This window comes from Ctenopharyngodon idella, chromosome 5 (assembly GCF_019924925.1).
Source record: "Ctenopharyngodon idella isolate HZGC_01 chromosome 5, HZGC01, whole genome shotgun sequence".
NCBI classification, from domain to species: Eukaryota; Metazoa; Chordata; class Actinopteri; order Cypriniformes; family Xenocyprididae; genus Ctenopharyngodon; species Ctenopharyngodon idella.
This window is the reverse complement of record NC_067224.1, coordinates 10,501,207-10,517,777: the sequence shown is the minus strand read 5'-3', so window position 1 is coordinate 10,517,777 and position 16,571 is coordinate 10,501,207. Positions and strand designations below refer to the sequence as shown.

The window sequence follows — 16,571 nt, the reverse complement described above, 5'->3', positions numbered from 1 at the left end:
ATTTTCCTACATAAAATGATTTTATTGTTATTGTCAAGTTTAAAATGAGACTGCTATACAACCAATGTATCATAAATTAAAAAAAAATCAATGTGTTGACAAACAGTAAACAGAGTGTCTTTTGAAATGTCTAAAAAATATATATTTTAACCATAAAAGTAAACAAAGATCTCACTTCCTCTATGACTTGTAAGCTGATGTGTGTTACTTTTTCGGTTCCTTCATTTTACATTTACTAGATTTAATTCCTCTTTTTATGGCAACATCCTCCATGACCAAAAATTCCCTCATGAAACTCTAACTATAACATTATCAGTAACGTTACCTCATGTACATTACAATAATTTAGCATTTTTCACCAGAGCTATCAGAAAAAAAAAATATGTATATATATATATATATATATATATATTTTTTTTTTTTTTTTTTTTTTTTTAATTTATTTATTTTTTTTAACAATATGTCAGTAAACTTGGAGTAATTTTCTTACTGTTTAGTGATAGTTTTAAGAAGCTCATGTGTCCAGGTACATAAGTCTACATGTGGAGACATTTTGAATTACACAATCATTGTACGATCACATAATTCATGCCTTTGTTGTTCACCATGAATCATTTCCTGTGCACCCAGTTTCTTTTTTCTTTTTCACTTTGTGTTTTGCTTCTTTCTAGTTTACAGTAGTACACACCCCCCTCCTTTCGCTTCCACATAGTTGGGATCCAGGTCATTCGGGAGTTTTCCATTTTGTCCCCAGATGTTAAGCTCCCCAAACACACCTGTCTCGATCATCTCCTCCTGCCAGGGAATTGGTACGTTCCCAGTTGCAAATTCACTGTAGAAGTCATTGTCTTTGTTGTCAATCACGACACCTTTGACAGTGCTGAATGCTCCCACATCATCAATGTCCTTGGCATAGACCATCTTTGGATCCGGAACAAAAGGAGGAGGAAGCATCCCTGTGTGAAAGATGAAAAAAAATTAAAGATGATTTTCTTCAAACTGTTTAAATCAGAGGTCTCCAAACCCGGTCCTGGAGGGCCTCTGTCCTGCAGAGTTTAGCTCCAACCAGCTCCAACACACCTGCTTGAAAGTTTCTTATGCCTAGTGAGACCTTGATTAGCTGGTTCAGGTGTGTTTAACTGGGGTTGGAGCTAAACTTTGCAGGCCAGTGGCCCTCCAGGACCGAGTTTGGAGACCTCTGGTTTAAATTATAATACCTGGAAAAGGGAAGTACAATTGTACAGTGATGGTATAACATATAACATATTCATATACTATTATATTTACATATTGGTACTGCAAAGAATACTATGTCCAAAAAACCTTGTTAATAACATGGCACTTTTTTCATAAGTGGTCCATGATGCATATTCTGCCCTTACTAAAACTCTAATGAACCATACCAGCCTCTAGTCTCCCCCAGTTGAGCTCTTTAAAGTAGGACTGGTTCTTCAACTCTGCACACTCATTGTTCTTAAAGCCAAGTCTCTTGTCTGGATCTTTCTCCATCAGTCCTTCACAGAGGTCTTTGAGCTCCTTACTGAAGGTTGGGGGGTATGAGACAGGGTCATTCAGGATGCGGCGTGTCACTTCATTGTTGTCCACCTATGATACAGAAAAGGAAAAAAAAAACAGTGTAAAATTGAGTTCACCTCAAATTGCTCTCATTTGATTTCTCTCACAGTCTGATAATCAATAACTTCAGCTTGCTCACTGCAAATTACTGTCAGTGTGAAGGCCCCTTAACAGACAGCCAAAGTATATGCATGAGTGTGTATACCTGCTCTCCACGACACCTGAAAGGTCCCTTGGCAGCAACCATTTCATACAAAGTGACCCCAAGAGTAAAGTAATCTACAGTGTAGTCATACTCTTTCTTCTGTAGTAGTTCTGGAGCCATGAAACCTGAAGAAGAGACATACAGTTTCTGTTACTTGCATCTAACCAGATCCATCATTACCTTTCTCCTTCCTTCTTTCTCTTTCAAGACGAAGCTGTCGGAATACAACTCTCCCTGTTGAAGTATGCCTCTCAAGTGGACAGTGCTTATTTCGCCCCTCCCCTTCAGCGTTCTGGTGATGAGGAGGATGAAAAGAATGTTGTGCAAGCAGGGGACCTATCCAGCTTCCACATGGATGTGACGCATACATCTTGTGCCTGGGTTGCTCCCAAGTTGAGATGGCACTGGATAGACCAGACTGTCCTCACTGAGAGGAGATGACAGTCGGGGTCCTGCATGCAAGGATCTCTATTGTGCTGAGTGCTGATGCTGGCCTTCACTCCTTCACTTCCTCCTACCCCATTGTGGGAAAGGAAGCAGCGGCAGCCACATTAGGGAGTCTCATCGAGCGAGCTCAGGCCCACTCAATGCCCATGTGTTCCCCGGTCACCTGAGTCTCTGCTCTCATATGCTGAGAACAGTCTTCTGCCCTCCGATGGAGCTTGTGAGCAGATCTCATTTGACGCTTTGGACGGTGACCGCATGAAGAGAAAGCTCCCCGCAGTGAGATGAGCAAGCCGGTCGCAAATCCTGCAGATGTTCTGCCATGGACTTAGCTCTCCGGGCTACAAAGAGGACCACTCAAGCCAAAGGCTGCAACATGGGCAGTTTAGTGGTCCTGATCCAGCATTTGTTGCTCACCGTCACAGAGATGGACTCTTAAAACGTGGCGCTGTTGGATCCCCTTTAAGTCCCCATGGCCTCTTTGGCAACGCTGAGGCACCTTTTCAGAGAGGCTTTGGATTCTCAGAAGCAAACTAGGGTCATAAGCCACTTCTTGCCCAGTTGCACCGGAGTTGTCCCTCCCACGCGCTCTAGATCATTGTCCACCCAGCGATTGTCTCGGCAACCTGACAGAGCTGCCACCGCCGCTTCCTCGGCTCCCCTGCCCAGTGTGAGTGACAAGCCAAAGTTCAAGGTGGCTAATCTGAGAGGCTGTTCATCTGTCCCTTTGCATGTTGCAGGTGACAGTGCAAAGTGTGTGTGTTGCCTTTAATAAAGAATGCAATTAAATCAAAACAAAAAATGCCTCAGTATCAGAGCTCTTTTCCTCCCTTCACCCTCCTTGCTTGCATGGAATAACTAAGGCGCCGCTCCCTAGATGCGTCCTACAGAGTGTAAGCCCCATGCCTGTTCACAAAATGCTCACAGTGTGAGCAGCCCTCTGGCGCATGCCAGTTGTCTACTGAGCACAGAGCATATCCTTCCCACTCCATTTGAGTAGAAGAAGCTGTATATAATGATTTTTTTATATAACAAATTACTTGCGTCTCAGAGCACGTAGAAGAAATGCAATAATGTTATCTTGCTTTCGGAGGCAGATGTCTGCTGTTTGGGAACGCAGTCGTGTAAGACAATTCTGGGAGAGAATTATACTGAACCACTTCAGAATGACCAAAACAGCATTTCAGATGCTGTGCAATGACATCGGTCTGCTGGTTATTCCAGTTATGCCGTCCCATCATGCAAAGTCTCATTACTTTTTTGATGCACATAGAGGAATTTATTTGGTAAATGTGTTTCTAGTAGTTAATGCGCATGTTTTCTTATTGGATAAAAAAATGTATCCGACTCATTTGAGCGCATACGTTTTTTTTTATGCACATTTTTAGAATTGATGCACATCTTGGTGTTTCTATCCAGTGTTTTTTATGCGATATCACAAAATGTGCATAAAAATAGGTGGATGGAAACATAGTTATTGACAATGGTGCCCTGCCTCCAAGTAGCGAGAATGTGTTGCATGAATGTATGCCGTGCACTGCCGGTGTTCTGACAATTTGTGCTACCCTGTCAGATTTTGGTGCCTCCCATTGAAACAGTGGGTAGTAAAATCTGACAGCGAAAAATGCTACCTATCAGATTGTGCTTCCAGCGTGATATTAACGTGGTTTATGGCTTTATTAACATCTACACCTACCCCAACCCTAAACCTACCCTTATAATAATGTAAGTACAGTAGTGGTAGCACAATATGATATAGCATTAATCGTTAGAACAAGTATAAATTGATAGCGAAAAATGCAACTTATCAGATTGTGCTTTGTTAATGTCTACACCTACCCCAACACTAAACCTACCCTTACAATAATGCAAATACAGTAATTTTGTGTTATTTATCATGACAAAAATGATGTAATATTGATGTGTGCACGTGCAGTAAGCCCGGGTAGGACAATCTGCCGGGTAGGATGAAATGTCAGGACACCGGCTGTGTCAAATTGGGTGGTAAATATGATAGAAAAAGGCTATACGCTTCAGTTTTCATGCAGACCACCCTGCTTTGGCGGTGTGGTGACATCAGCAATGTCGGACCAGGACACCCCGGTGCTCCAGATCGAAATCCACTTGCTCCTTGCCAAACAGGCGATAGAGGTGGTAGCCCCTCAGCTGAGGTAGAGTGGCTTTTACAGCCGATACATTCTGATCCGAAAAAAGATGCACCAATTCTGGTTAATCATAACCATTTGTCACTTGGGCCTGTTGTACATGAGGGGGCTAAAAGCCCCTGTGCCTTGCAGGGTGTGGCTGATTTGCCAGATGCATGTCTTAGTGGCTTGAGGCTGCATGAATGCACTGGCTTCGTTCTTGGCAGTCCATGATCCCGGCTACCTGAATTGCAGTGCGGACCTGATGTCTAGTTCTTCTGTGGCCAGTCCCGCTACGGAGGGACCTGCTGTCTTAAAGAATTAGTTCACCTAAAAATGAAATTTCTGTCAAGAATGTATGTGTATTTTTTGTTATTAATCTGCATTGTTTTGTGCATAATAATATACTTCTATTAGTTTTAAATAGTTTAAGAAGCATTATTTTTTAATACAGTATTTTACAACAACACACATGTATTGTACTCATACGTACAACACAGCCAGGGCTGTCGCTGGAGGAGAGAAAGGTGATGATGATTCTTGGGTTAATTCACCCGGAGTTAGTTCACCCAAAAATTTAAATTCTGTCAACATTTACTCACCCTCATGTCACTCCAATACCGTAAGACTTTTGTTCATCTTCGAAACACAAATTAAGATATTTAGGATAAGTCTGTCCCTCCATTGACAGTCCATGCAACTACCACTTTCATGCTTTCATCATAAAGAGATCGTAAAAATAATCAATACGAATTCAGCAGTTTAGTACAAATTTTCTGAAGAAAATCAATTGCTTTATATGATGAACAAATTTAATTAAGGCTTTAATTTTATTCACACATAAACATTCATCAGCACACACATAAGTTATGGTAAACGGAAGCTCAAGCATGTTCGCTTGACGTGTGAGAACCACTGACTGAGGTTCATTCTCGTGTGTTACGCAGCACGTTTGAGCTTCCACAAGAAACAATGAGGTTTGTTCTCACGTGTCAAGCAAAGTACAGTGAATAAAAGCCTAAATTCAATCTGTTCATCATATGAAGCCATTGTGTCTCTTAAGAAAATTTGGACTAAACCATTCAGTTCATATGGATTAGTTTTACAATCTCTGAACTTTTTGAAGTGTCAAAGTAGTAGTTGCGTAGGCTGTCAATGGAGGGACAGAAATTTCTCAGATTTCACTAAAAATATCTTCATTTGTGTTTCAAAGATGAATGAAAGTCTTGCAATGACATGAAGGTGAGTAAATGAAGACAGAATTTTCATTTTTGGGTGAACTATTTTTTGCTTGACAAAATGGTACTCAAACCAATAAATTTATTTTAACTTGGGTTTTCTGAGTAACAAAGGCAAATAAGTTAAGTAAAGTTAAGTAAAGTTAACTAAAAGTGTTAGAACAACTTTTAGATTTTACAGTATTAATTTGACTATTATTACTTTAGGTACATTATTCTAGCATTTTGCATGATTGTGCAGGGTATTTATTTGAATTGGACCAAGATACAGTAGATAGATAGATAGATAGATAGATAGATAGATAGATAGATAGATAGATAGAAATAATACATAGAAAGAAAGAAAAAGAAAAAAGAAAGAAAAACGAATAGATAGATAGATAGATAGATAGATAGATAGATAGATAGATATCTTGCAATCCGACCTAAAAATACATGCTAGAATGTGCTAGAACACAATTGGTCAGCTCAAACGTAAACACAGATTTAATAGTAATTTAAGTGTATGTACAATCATTTGATCAGCAGTTTCAAGTCTTCTTTTTTAAACTCAGCAACACAGAACAGGACCTCCAAAGTTTGATTATTTTGCTGTTATGCCACTCTATTCAAAAACTCCATGCAAGGGATGTTATTTTAGAATGTACTGAAAGGTCTTTGACCTGGGGTTCCAGCATATCCCTGTGTTTTGTCTTTTCCTGGCGGTAATTCAACAGCCAACCCCAGATCAGACAGACGCACATGTCCTAACAAAAACAAACAAACAAACAAACTTTCAGATAAGGTGAAGCCAAAAGTGGAGATGCAAGCAGTTAATAAGTGTTTCAGTGTATTTCTCACCTGCATCATCCAGGAGGACGTTTTCTGGCTTGAGGTCTCTGTATACAATCCTGTGCTGGTGCAAATGCTCAAGCCCACAGACTATCTGAGCTGTGTAATAACAAGCTCTAGTTTCATTAAAGCCTGGATTTTTCTCATCCACATTATACATATGGAATCTAAAGCAGAGAACAGGAGTAAGGGATGAAGTTAGAGTTCGGACATAAAGTGGGTAAAAAAGAATGATAAGATATTTTTGACATTTTTGAATAGAATTAGCTTAAAGGGATAGTTCACCCAAAAATTAAAATTGTCCCATGATTTACTCACCCTCAAGCCATCCTCATAGATGTAAATGACTATCTTCTTTCAGACGAACACAATTGGAGATATATTTAAAAATATCCTTGCTCCTCCAAGCTTTATAATGATAGTGAACAGGGGGCGTGTTTTGAAGCCCAAAATAAATGCACCCATCCATCATAAATATATGAATATAAATAACTAGCTTCCAGCAGACGACCGTTCGCGTACTGCGCAAGTCGGCTTGCGCCACAAGAGTAACCCCTGACTCGTTGTATGACACAGGATGTAGGAGTATTGTGAACTTAGATGCCTCTCGAGGTTTAAACAAATAGAGCTGTGCAACAAACTCAAGCTCCTCTTCTCTTATATTGAAATCCTCTGACATTTCTCATTTTAGACTAATTCGTGACAAGTGTTTTGTTTTGCTCTATCCTCTGTGCTTCCGCGTTCGTCATTGTGTCATGTGCCGGGTCAGGGGTTACTCTTCCACAACAAATCGATGCGTACAGCCGTCTACTGGAAGCTAGTTATTTTACTTTATAAAGTTTTAAATATGAATATTTTTCTTACAAAAACCCATCACTTCGTTTCAGAACGCCTTTATTAACCCCCTGGAGCCGTATGGATTATTTTTATGATGGGTGGATGCATTTTTTGGGGCTTCAAAACACGCCCCCCGTTCACTACCATTATAATGCTTGGAGGAGCAAGGATATTTTTTAAATATATCTCTGATTGTGTTAGTCTTAAAGAAGATAGTCATAGACACCTAGGATGGCTTGAAGGTGAGTAAATCATGGTATAATTTTCATTTTTGGCAGGAGATCAAGCAGGTTTTTAAAACATGGTAACTAGTTTGTTGCTGGTACAAGATGGCCTCAGCTAAAAAAAACAGCAACCATGTTCATATTGAGATGATGACTGGAGGTGATGACTCATCTGGAGCACATCTAACATTTTTCCAATTTCCATTGGTTTTAAATAGAGAACGTTATCCAAAAATGTTAAATGCTCATGTGCACATGACCTTCTTGCCTTGTGAGCTGAGCCCAGAGAAATCGGGTTGTGACGCAAGCAGACACTACACCTTCACAATATCAATGCTGCCGCTCAGATTATCTCCACAGATTATGCCGGATTAGGAGGAAAGCTGCTGCAATTCTTACAGAAACACAGCACGCATTCTGTATAACATTACATTCACAAACATTCTACTCGCTATTTTCAGAATAGTTTTGGAATATAAAATATATAAATATACTAGAAATATTTTAAATAAAGTACAGTGGTTTTAGCATTTTTTTTTTGGTGTTCTTTAAAGTGCTTTGGAGAACTATGTAAATTCAATGGTATAGCAATGGGCATTACCAAAAGCACATATTATGTAATGAGTCATTTTAATGAGATTTAATACAGTTTAGTTATTATTTATATTCTATCCCTTAACCCTAACCCTACCCCTAAACACAACCCCTACAGAAAACTTTGTTCATTTTTACATTTTTAAAAAGCATCATTTAGTAGCTTTATAATATGTTTTCCTCATGGGGACCAAAAATACCCCCACAAGGTCAAAAAATGTTTTATTACTATCCTTGTTGGGACACACACACTCAAACATAGATATATAATAACACCTGAGGTCTCCTCCATTCATGATCGTCATGACCAGGCAGAGGTCTGTTTTGGTCTGGAAAGCATAGGCCAAGGTCACAATGAAACGACTGTGCACTTTCGCCAGTATGCGCTTCTCAATAATAGCACCCTATGGGAAATCAAGAAATGAGAAATGTCACAACAGAAAAAAAAAAAAAAAAAAAAGATTAAAGAGAAGGACTTGTAAAATGTTGGCCACATTTAGTTATGCATGTTAAAAAAGTTCTTACAAAGTTTTAAATAGGCCAATCATAAGCAGGAAAATTGGTGACAAGAATGAAATTTCCAAGCAAGAAAGTATAAACAGTTCTCGGTTGAGACTATAAATGTTAGCAAAAGGTTAATTCCATTTAGCCTGTTAATACCTTTACAGGCAAGTAGGTTAGCCACTTTTGCTTCCCCTGCTGAACTCTAGTTTTCATGGCTTTTCTCCTTTCTGAATCTAGGCTAAAGACACATCTTTAGCCAAGCATTCACATAATACATCTCATAACCTTATACTCTAGTTACATCAGATCAAATGCACATGATTATCTTTGCTTGAAATGTTATGAATAGCAGCTACGCTGATTATTTTCCATTTGCTTTTCTGTTTTATCTCTGGATGCCCATCCCGAGGTAACTAGAAACTACACCAGCTCCAGTTTGGATCCAGCCTTTGATGCCCCAACACATGTGAAGAGATTACTCCAAATCTTGAGAAGACTTAAGATGATGCAAACTCTGAATCAACATACACCAATGCTAAATTTTCAATATATTATAAACATTATGTTCACAACTTGTAATAATTACTTCAATGTGCTCATTGTTACCACCTAAAATTTATACATTATGTTAGCTGACTGCGTAATGCACATTTCTGAAATACACTACTTGGACACAGTCAGCTCTGATAACAGAGCACTCTAAATTGTAATGTAGACATACATTTTCTGTAAAGCTGCTTTGAAAAGATATGTTTTGTGAAAAGTGCTATATGCAAATAAATGTGAATTGAATTGAATTGAATTGTTTTGGTGTGGACATTACTATCAAATTCCAAATGAGTTCTATTCTTTTAACCCTTAAGGATTCCTTTTCTTTTTCCTTATCTGTCTGTCTGCTTCTCAGTCGCAGCTGAGCTGCTTTGTGGAGTATCAAGCAGAGCCTGCAAGCCTCTTTGCACTGAGCCAATACACTATGATTAGAGCTGCTTAATACCATGTTCTCAGGTTAATCTAATCTCATGTCTCTATGTGTCTCTTTCCTTTTTTCCAGTTGCTCCACCTACTATGTGGTTAAGCAGGTGCTTCACTTGCACAGTTTTGAGATATGCATACTTATCGAGATTTGAAGTCTGCAGTTGGGCCTTCTATAGCAAAGCTAAGTCTGGGCATTGTATCAAACCAACTTAATTACTGATAAACTAGCTCTCTCCCTTACATCATAACCTTTACGTTTCTTCAACCTCTTCTTGTTCAGTTTCTTGTTAGCATACATCTTCCCTGTCGCCTTCATTTGGCAAGCATGGACCTCACCAAATCCACCTTTCCCAAGCACTCTGAAATCCATGAACCAATCTTCAGTAACAGGCTGGCTCTCCAGCCATTTGAACTGTATGTAGCGCAGAAAGTACATGCTGTCCTTGAAGCCACTGAGCGCTTTAGCTTCCAGGTGGACAAGGAGCTGCTGTTCGCTCTCTTTAAAAAGATCTCCTCGAATGTTCTTGTGGTCCTCTTTCACCCTGCTCACAGCTTTGTCCCCCAGAAAGTCGCAGAAGTTCTTGGAGGATGACTCGTAGTATTTGTTGACCATCTTCTGTGCTTTCTTAGCCCGGTCATTTTCCTGGGCAACGTTGTAGTCTTCGATATCTTTCCACAAATCTACAGGATTCTTGTGAGCAGGTTCACTTTCAAGGTATTGCTGAAAGAGGCGCTTACCAATTGGTTGCCGTACACACATACTGGTGAAGGAAGAATCCACTGTAGACTTCATATGTTCACATTGTCTGATGTGAGGAAGGTTGAGCTTGGTGCGATATTTTTTGTCACGCATTGTTGCTGCGGCAGCGCTGTCTATACTCCCGCGTGCTGACACATAGGCCGAGTTGGCCACAACAGTCTCCAAACCTCCAATATCCATGTCTAAAAAATAGAAAGATAAAGGAAGAAGGAGTTTTGGGGTTAAACATCTAAACATCTGTCTATCTCATAATCCCACTTGTAATACTTCTTACCATTCAGCAATAGCTCTATTGCCTTTGGCCTTATTATACTATATATTAAGTGTAAATCAAGTCCTGCTTAGTGATATATTTTACAATAGTCTTTAATTAGCTTTAATTAGTATTAGTTTTAGTGTTTCCTATTTTGAAATCTTGCCTACTTTCAAGGTGGCCTCATGGTTAATGTCAAGTAGGGATCAACCACAAACCTAAGATTTACTGACATCCAACAACTGTCTACTGACCTGTCAATGGGGTTAAGAGCAAGGCTTGTCTTCACAAATGATTATCTGCTAAATGAGATCTACCCGGAAGTTCTGTAAAGCAGTGCTACCCTTAAAGGACTGTGCCAGAAATAATGCAACTGCAACATCTGTGGCATGCTGCCGATTACCACAGAAATTTACTTGCACTTACAATGGAAGTCTAGGGGGCAATTAAACAGTAGAGTTTAAAAGCAGAAATGTATGTATGTGTGTGTAGTAGGACCTGAATCCAGGCATACTATATTAGCTATGTTGGAATTGTCATGTGACCTGCTTCATCGCAGTTAGCTGCCATTTAGGAATACAATGGCTCCTCTTCAATAACATGTTCATCGCAAGCACACTTCCTAATCTTCATGTAAGTACTAGGTCATCTGGGCATTTTCAGTGGTAATCAACCGCATACTGTCCATAGAAATGTACCTGTATTTAGCTCAGAATATTCCTTTAAGATTCTTTTATTCATCATTGATACTATGGACAACTGTATTACATTTGAGTGCAATGTCATAACATTATACAGCATGCTTTCTGTTCACTTTGGGTGTTGGTAATCTGTGATCCATTTTCAAAGGCGATAGTGTTAAATAATGTGCCTTTAACTCAGACTGGCTGAGTTTCTCAGTGACCCTGATACTTTCTCATCCAATTAATGCTCACCTTTAATGTTGGTGTACAACTTTAAAGCTGTGAATGTGGTGCAAACCTAAGCAGCATGAAGTAAGACTTCAGCTAGGCTTAGGCTACATCTTATTTGCTAAAATACTGTAAATCAGGGTAAAGTTATGTCATTGACTCTCACCTGCATGTGAAGACATGTTTTAGTTGACAGTTATGAGCAAGACTGGTGTAAACTGTGGTAAAAGCAAGCGCTGCTTGAGTTATATATTCACAGTAGAGATACGCAGGTCGCAATTATATCCGTGGACACTGCAGACTTTAATAAAGACACGGAACTCTCATTTCATGGTAAAACACAATGAACGTGCATCACTCTTTTACTTTTGTTTTCAACAACAACGTAGTATATAGACTTTATGTAGCCCAGCCCCTTCTTAGCGCTTCCCTCGTTGTGTTCTGTCTTCCGGTTTGTATTTCCACAGCATGAAGGTAAGATCTTACAGATTTATGAATGAACCGCTTGTTTTAAAATCTACCTTGTCTACTGACATTTATTGTGACATCCACTTCAAACATTACAATGCTCATGATAAATTTCGTTAACTCTACAATAAGTAACCAAAAGGTAACCCCCCCCCCCCCCCAATATTCAAATCCATCAGCTTTCTTTTTAGAATCTCTCAGTTATGTTAGAATTTGATGAATGATTATACATACATTTCATAAAGTTATGAGGTGTATAAGCTCAAAATAAATGTTCCCTTTCATATTTGTAAATGTTGAATTTAAAATCAGTTAAAACGTGTTCATTTCGACTCACTTTAATCAAACGATCTATTGATCATAAATGCTTGTAGATAGATAGATAGATAAGAAGAAATAAACGATCCAATAACACTACACATAAAACAGATTATTATTATTATTATTATTTTAATTTAAAAAAATAACAGGCAGCATACCAACGTTTAACCCCCCTAGTGTTCAAACCAAATCTACGCCCTTGTCTCTACTATATAGTAGGCGAAAAACTATGTGACTAAAGCAGTATGTCTTAATTCACAGTATTCATAAAAGTGTAGGTAAAATATACCAGGATGACCTACTTCCAGTGAGATTCTGAAGTACATACGATGGGCACTTTACTATCCCATGAGGCCACGGGAGAGGATTTGTGAATGGCAGTGAAGCAACGTAACAGATGCTGGTAGGTCGCGTGATAAGGGCAACATGGCAAATGTAGTATGTCCAGATTACATTCATACTATACACATTCATACTACATAGAATGTACTTTTTAACGGCCGTGAAGTAATTACTTATTCAAAATAAGTACCTACTCACGAGAGTATGTGATTTCAGACACAGCCTATATCTCTTCAGGGAACACCAATCAAGGAAAACATGTGCGTAGAGCACCTCCTAGTGGTCATTATATAAAACAAAAAGGAAGAAACCTACATAAGATATTGCTTAATAACTTAATAACTAACATCTTTAACTAAAAATAAAAGTGTTTTCCAACATGGAAATATTAACATGTTTAAAATGTAATTTTTCTTCAGGCACTAATTTGCAGACTCTCATTAAGCTACACAGTTACGGGGTCCACTTATTTAAGCAGCAATGGAGGCAAAACAGATCAGAGAGAAATTTAAAAATAGATAATTAAGAAACAAAACAAAAGGAAGGAAAGAAAGAAAGAAAGAAAGAAAGAAAGAAAGAAAGAAAGAAAGAAAGAAAGAAAGAAAATTAGAGTGTGGGAGCATCAGTTAACCAGGACCAATATTACTGGCCTATGTTTTAGGCTATTAAAGGTAGAGTAGGCAATTTGATTTATAAACACTTTTTGTTATCCTGGTTGAAACTCTCTAAATATTAAAACAATAAACTCTGAAGGGAGGGTGGGATTTCATGCTTTCAATTCTAGCTTGCTATTGCTAGCCGCTCTAAAATTGCCTACCCTACCTTTAAGGAAATGTAATTTTACCAAATAAGAACCACTTTAACTTTAACTTCACTTTAAATAAATGTTCATTTAAAGGAGCATACCATGTTACCATATCATTACTCTAATGTGACGACTGTGTACGGACATCTTTAATCTGAGGGTGCGTCTCAATCAGCTCCCTAGTTCAGTAGTCAAGACACTGATCAGGGAGTCGGCCATTATAAGGGCTGTCTCAATTGCAAAATCCTTCTAGTGCACTGGAACGTTCGCTCCCTAAAAAATCCTACAATGCATCACAAAAACAGTAAGCATCGATGTCAAAGACTATAGATATAAGCTGCATCCCAGTTCAGAGGCTGCAGACTTAAAAGGACACGAAGACCATGAAGGTCGGAACGAGCTTTGTTAAATGGGATGGTCTAGCCTACAGATTGTTCTTGTCACCAAGCAACTTTGACAGCTGCCACTGATGAGTGACAGTAACGTTTGTTTTTTGAAAGTTATATTAAACTGTCCGGAAACAAAACAGGGTTCACAAACTGTCTAAATATCTTCACCATGGTCCATTTCTGTATATAATGAAGAGTATCAACTATATATAATCTTAGTAAAATATGTCAACATTTGAACTGCTTTTGAACTGTTTTTATTATTATTATTATTACATTTGTATCTTTCGATATTTGAGTAAGTTGAATCCCAATATTTGCATTTAAAAGTGTAATTTGGCAATTTCTCTCATAAAAATCCTGTCGTCACTGGCGTGCAATGAATTCTGGGGTATGCAAGGCAGCAAAGGATCCATCTGTTGTATCCCTCATTGCACGGGAAACAAAGGACGCATTTGGAGGCTGCATTTGAAGGAGCCTTCGAATTGGGTCAGCCTTTGTCGTACTCCGGTGACGCAATCAGCCTTTGAATGTGGCCTTCGAAGGATGCAGCCTCTGAATTGGGATGCAGCAAAAGAAAGACAGTTCGCTACTATTGCTTTTGAATGGGAGAACGTGCAATGCACAATATTGTGGAATATGTCCCGCCTTCTAAATAAAAGAGCCAATTGCTGATTGGTACAGTCATTGCAGCTGCCGCTAGAACCTCCGGTTCCAAAGGTTCTGAAAAAACATTCTCCATAGGTAGAGCCAATGATTGGCCTATTATTGGGAGATGAGAGGGTCTTTGGCTCTTACCATTGGATAAAGCATAACAACTAACTTGGTACCTTGATAACCATTCACATTACAGCCTTGACATCATTGAATTTGAATTTATGTAACCTTTCCTCCATTGACATCCATTAAAAAAAAAAAGCCTCTAGTGTCCTTCCCTTAGCTAGTGTTACGCTTTTTTTCGGCTAAGGTTGCAGACTTGCCTCAAGTGGCTTTGGTAGAGCCATAGACCCTTGTAACTCACAATAATAAGACCATCTCTGTCACTATGTTCTCTTGCCAGAAATGACATAACATTTTTGAAGCGCAAAACATAAAACGCACGAGCCAACTCAATAAATATAATGATGCAATAGAAGATTTGAAAAGACAAACCATTTTTTTATTTATAACATTTATAATTAATTTTCAGCTGAAATGTTGTAAGGATATGTAACAAAACAATTTATTTAAACAGCATTAAAAATATCATCAAAAAGATATAGGTCCTGCCTGTTGTTTATTAATACCAGCGGTAACATTCTACAACATTGTACGTTGACATTGTATGTAGTCATGTCGCTGGAAATTGAGTAATCTCATGCTGTGTTCACGCCATGTTGTAATTACTGTAAATAAAGCTTGAATCGCTCTTGCAACATTTTCATGTCATACACCAATTGGTCAGCACAGCGCCACTTCAGGCCGAGCACACCTTATATCTGCAGTGGTCAGGTCGTACAGCGGCCACGTGGTACAAGTCGTAGCTCTCTGAAAAGTATTTCAAAAGAGTTTACACATTGTAATTACAAGTTCTACTAGCATGTGAAGGTATGGTGTGAACGCACCTACTGTCCCAATGTGTAGTGAACCAGGGTCCTTACCAGTAAGTGCCCGGATTCGTGTACACGATATACTGATTCATTAGCTAGGGAACTGATTGAGACGCACCCAGAGAAAATCATAGGTTCGCTTGGCAGGTGGATGATTTATTTTTAACAGTGGATTCGAGGTGACGTGAGAGCTAATCTGTGCATCTCTAATCCACAGTTCTAGCTCTTCCAGTTTCCCATTTTGAATGCTGAATACAGACTACTGCCACCTGCTGGTATGGGAGAGTTATGTCCTCTCACGCAGGTGTAGAACGTATGTTCTAAGTGGCCGTCGGCTGTAATCAATGGACATGGTGTGTTCAAGCGCAACTTTTTTCCACCGCCGCGAGGCGACGCCACAATCAGCTTTCATCAGAGCTAGATCTTTGCTGTTGGTTTGGTGTGTCCCTACCTTAACAGTCAACTAACAGTCTACTACAGTCTACCAATACTCTAATGAGAGTTAGTTGACATGTAGTTGCAAAGTTACATATTTAGTAGATTGTCTAAAATGGACCATCGACATAAAGTGTAATATTATATATTATGATATTAAGCTGTGACCTAGCATTGTCCTGTTATTGTCCTGTTTACTCCATTCTTTCAAATTGTGACAACCAAAAATAACATTATTTAGAACTACTACACTGGCAGGAAGAAAAGTTTGCATCTTATTTCAAATTTCACACATGTTTGGGTGTTGAATGCATCAGTCAAGCTAAACCATATTGTAAGAAAAATGATCACAAATATTTTCCTTACTTTATGTGAATTCTAAGTGTATCAATAACTACAAAGTAAGATCTGATCTCTAGCTAGTCCCTGATGAAGGACAGCAAAAAAATAGCTATTACAATTATTATGTTTATTATTATTAGCTACACTGTTTTATTACAACTGATCTGATTTTTTTAATAATAGAGTAGTTAAATATGTATTAGAATCTAATACTTATTGCACACACACACACACACACACACACACACACACACACACAGACATAGACTGTGTTATTACTGACAAACTAGTCCCTTAATGAGACTATTTTACTAACACATCTCAAAAACTTCTCAAAACACAAAAAAGTGAAATAGTTATACAAATCATTACAAATCATATGGTT

General features: G+C 38.6%; 1 protein-coding gene across 1 annotated transcript; it reads right to left on the bottom strand.

Moving 5' to 3' along the window:
* Positions 1–9: 9 nt before the first annotated feature.
* Positions 10–10,511, bottom strand: grk1b (G protein-coupled receptor kinase 1 b). The gene is made up of 7 exons (XM_051894487.1): positions 9,813–10,511; positions 8,369–8,496; positions 6,447–6,604; positions 6,269–6,352; positions 1,781–1,905; positions 1,404–1,605; positions 10–956 (listed from the first exon to the last, which is right to left on the bottom strand). Exons 1-7 carry the CDS (start codon positions 10,509–10,511, stop codon positions 673–675), a joined length of 1,680 nt encoding a protein of 559 aa, XP_051750447.1. The 3' UTR covers positions 10–672.
* Positions 10,512–16,571: the final 6,060 nt, after the last annotated feature.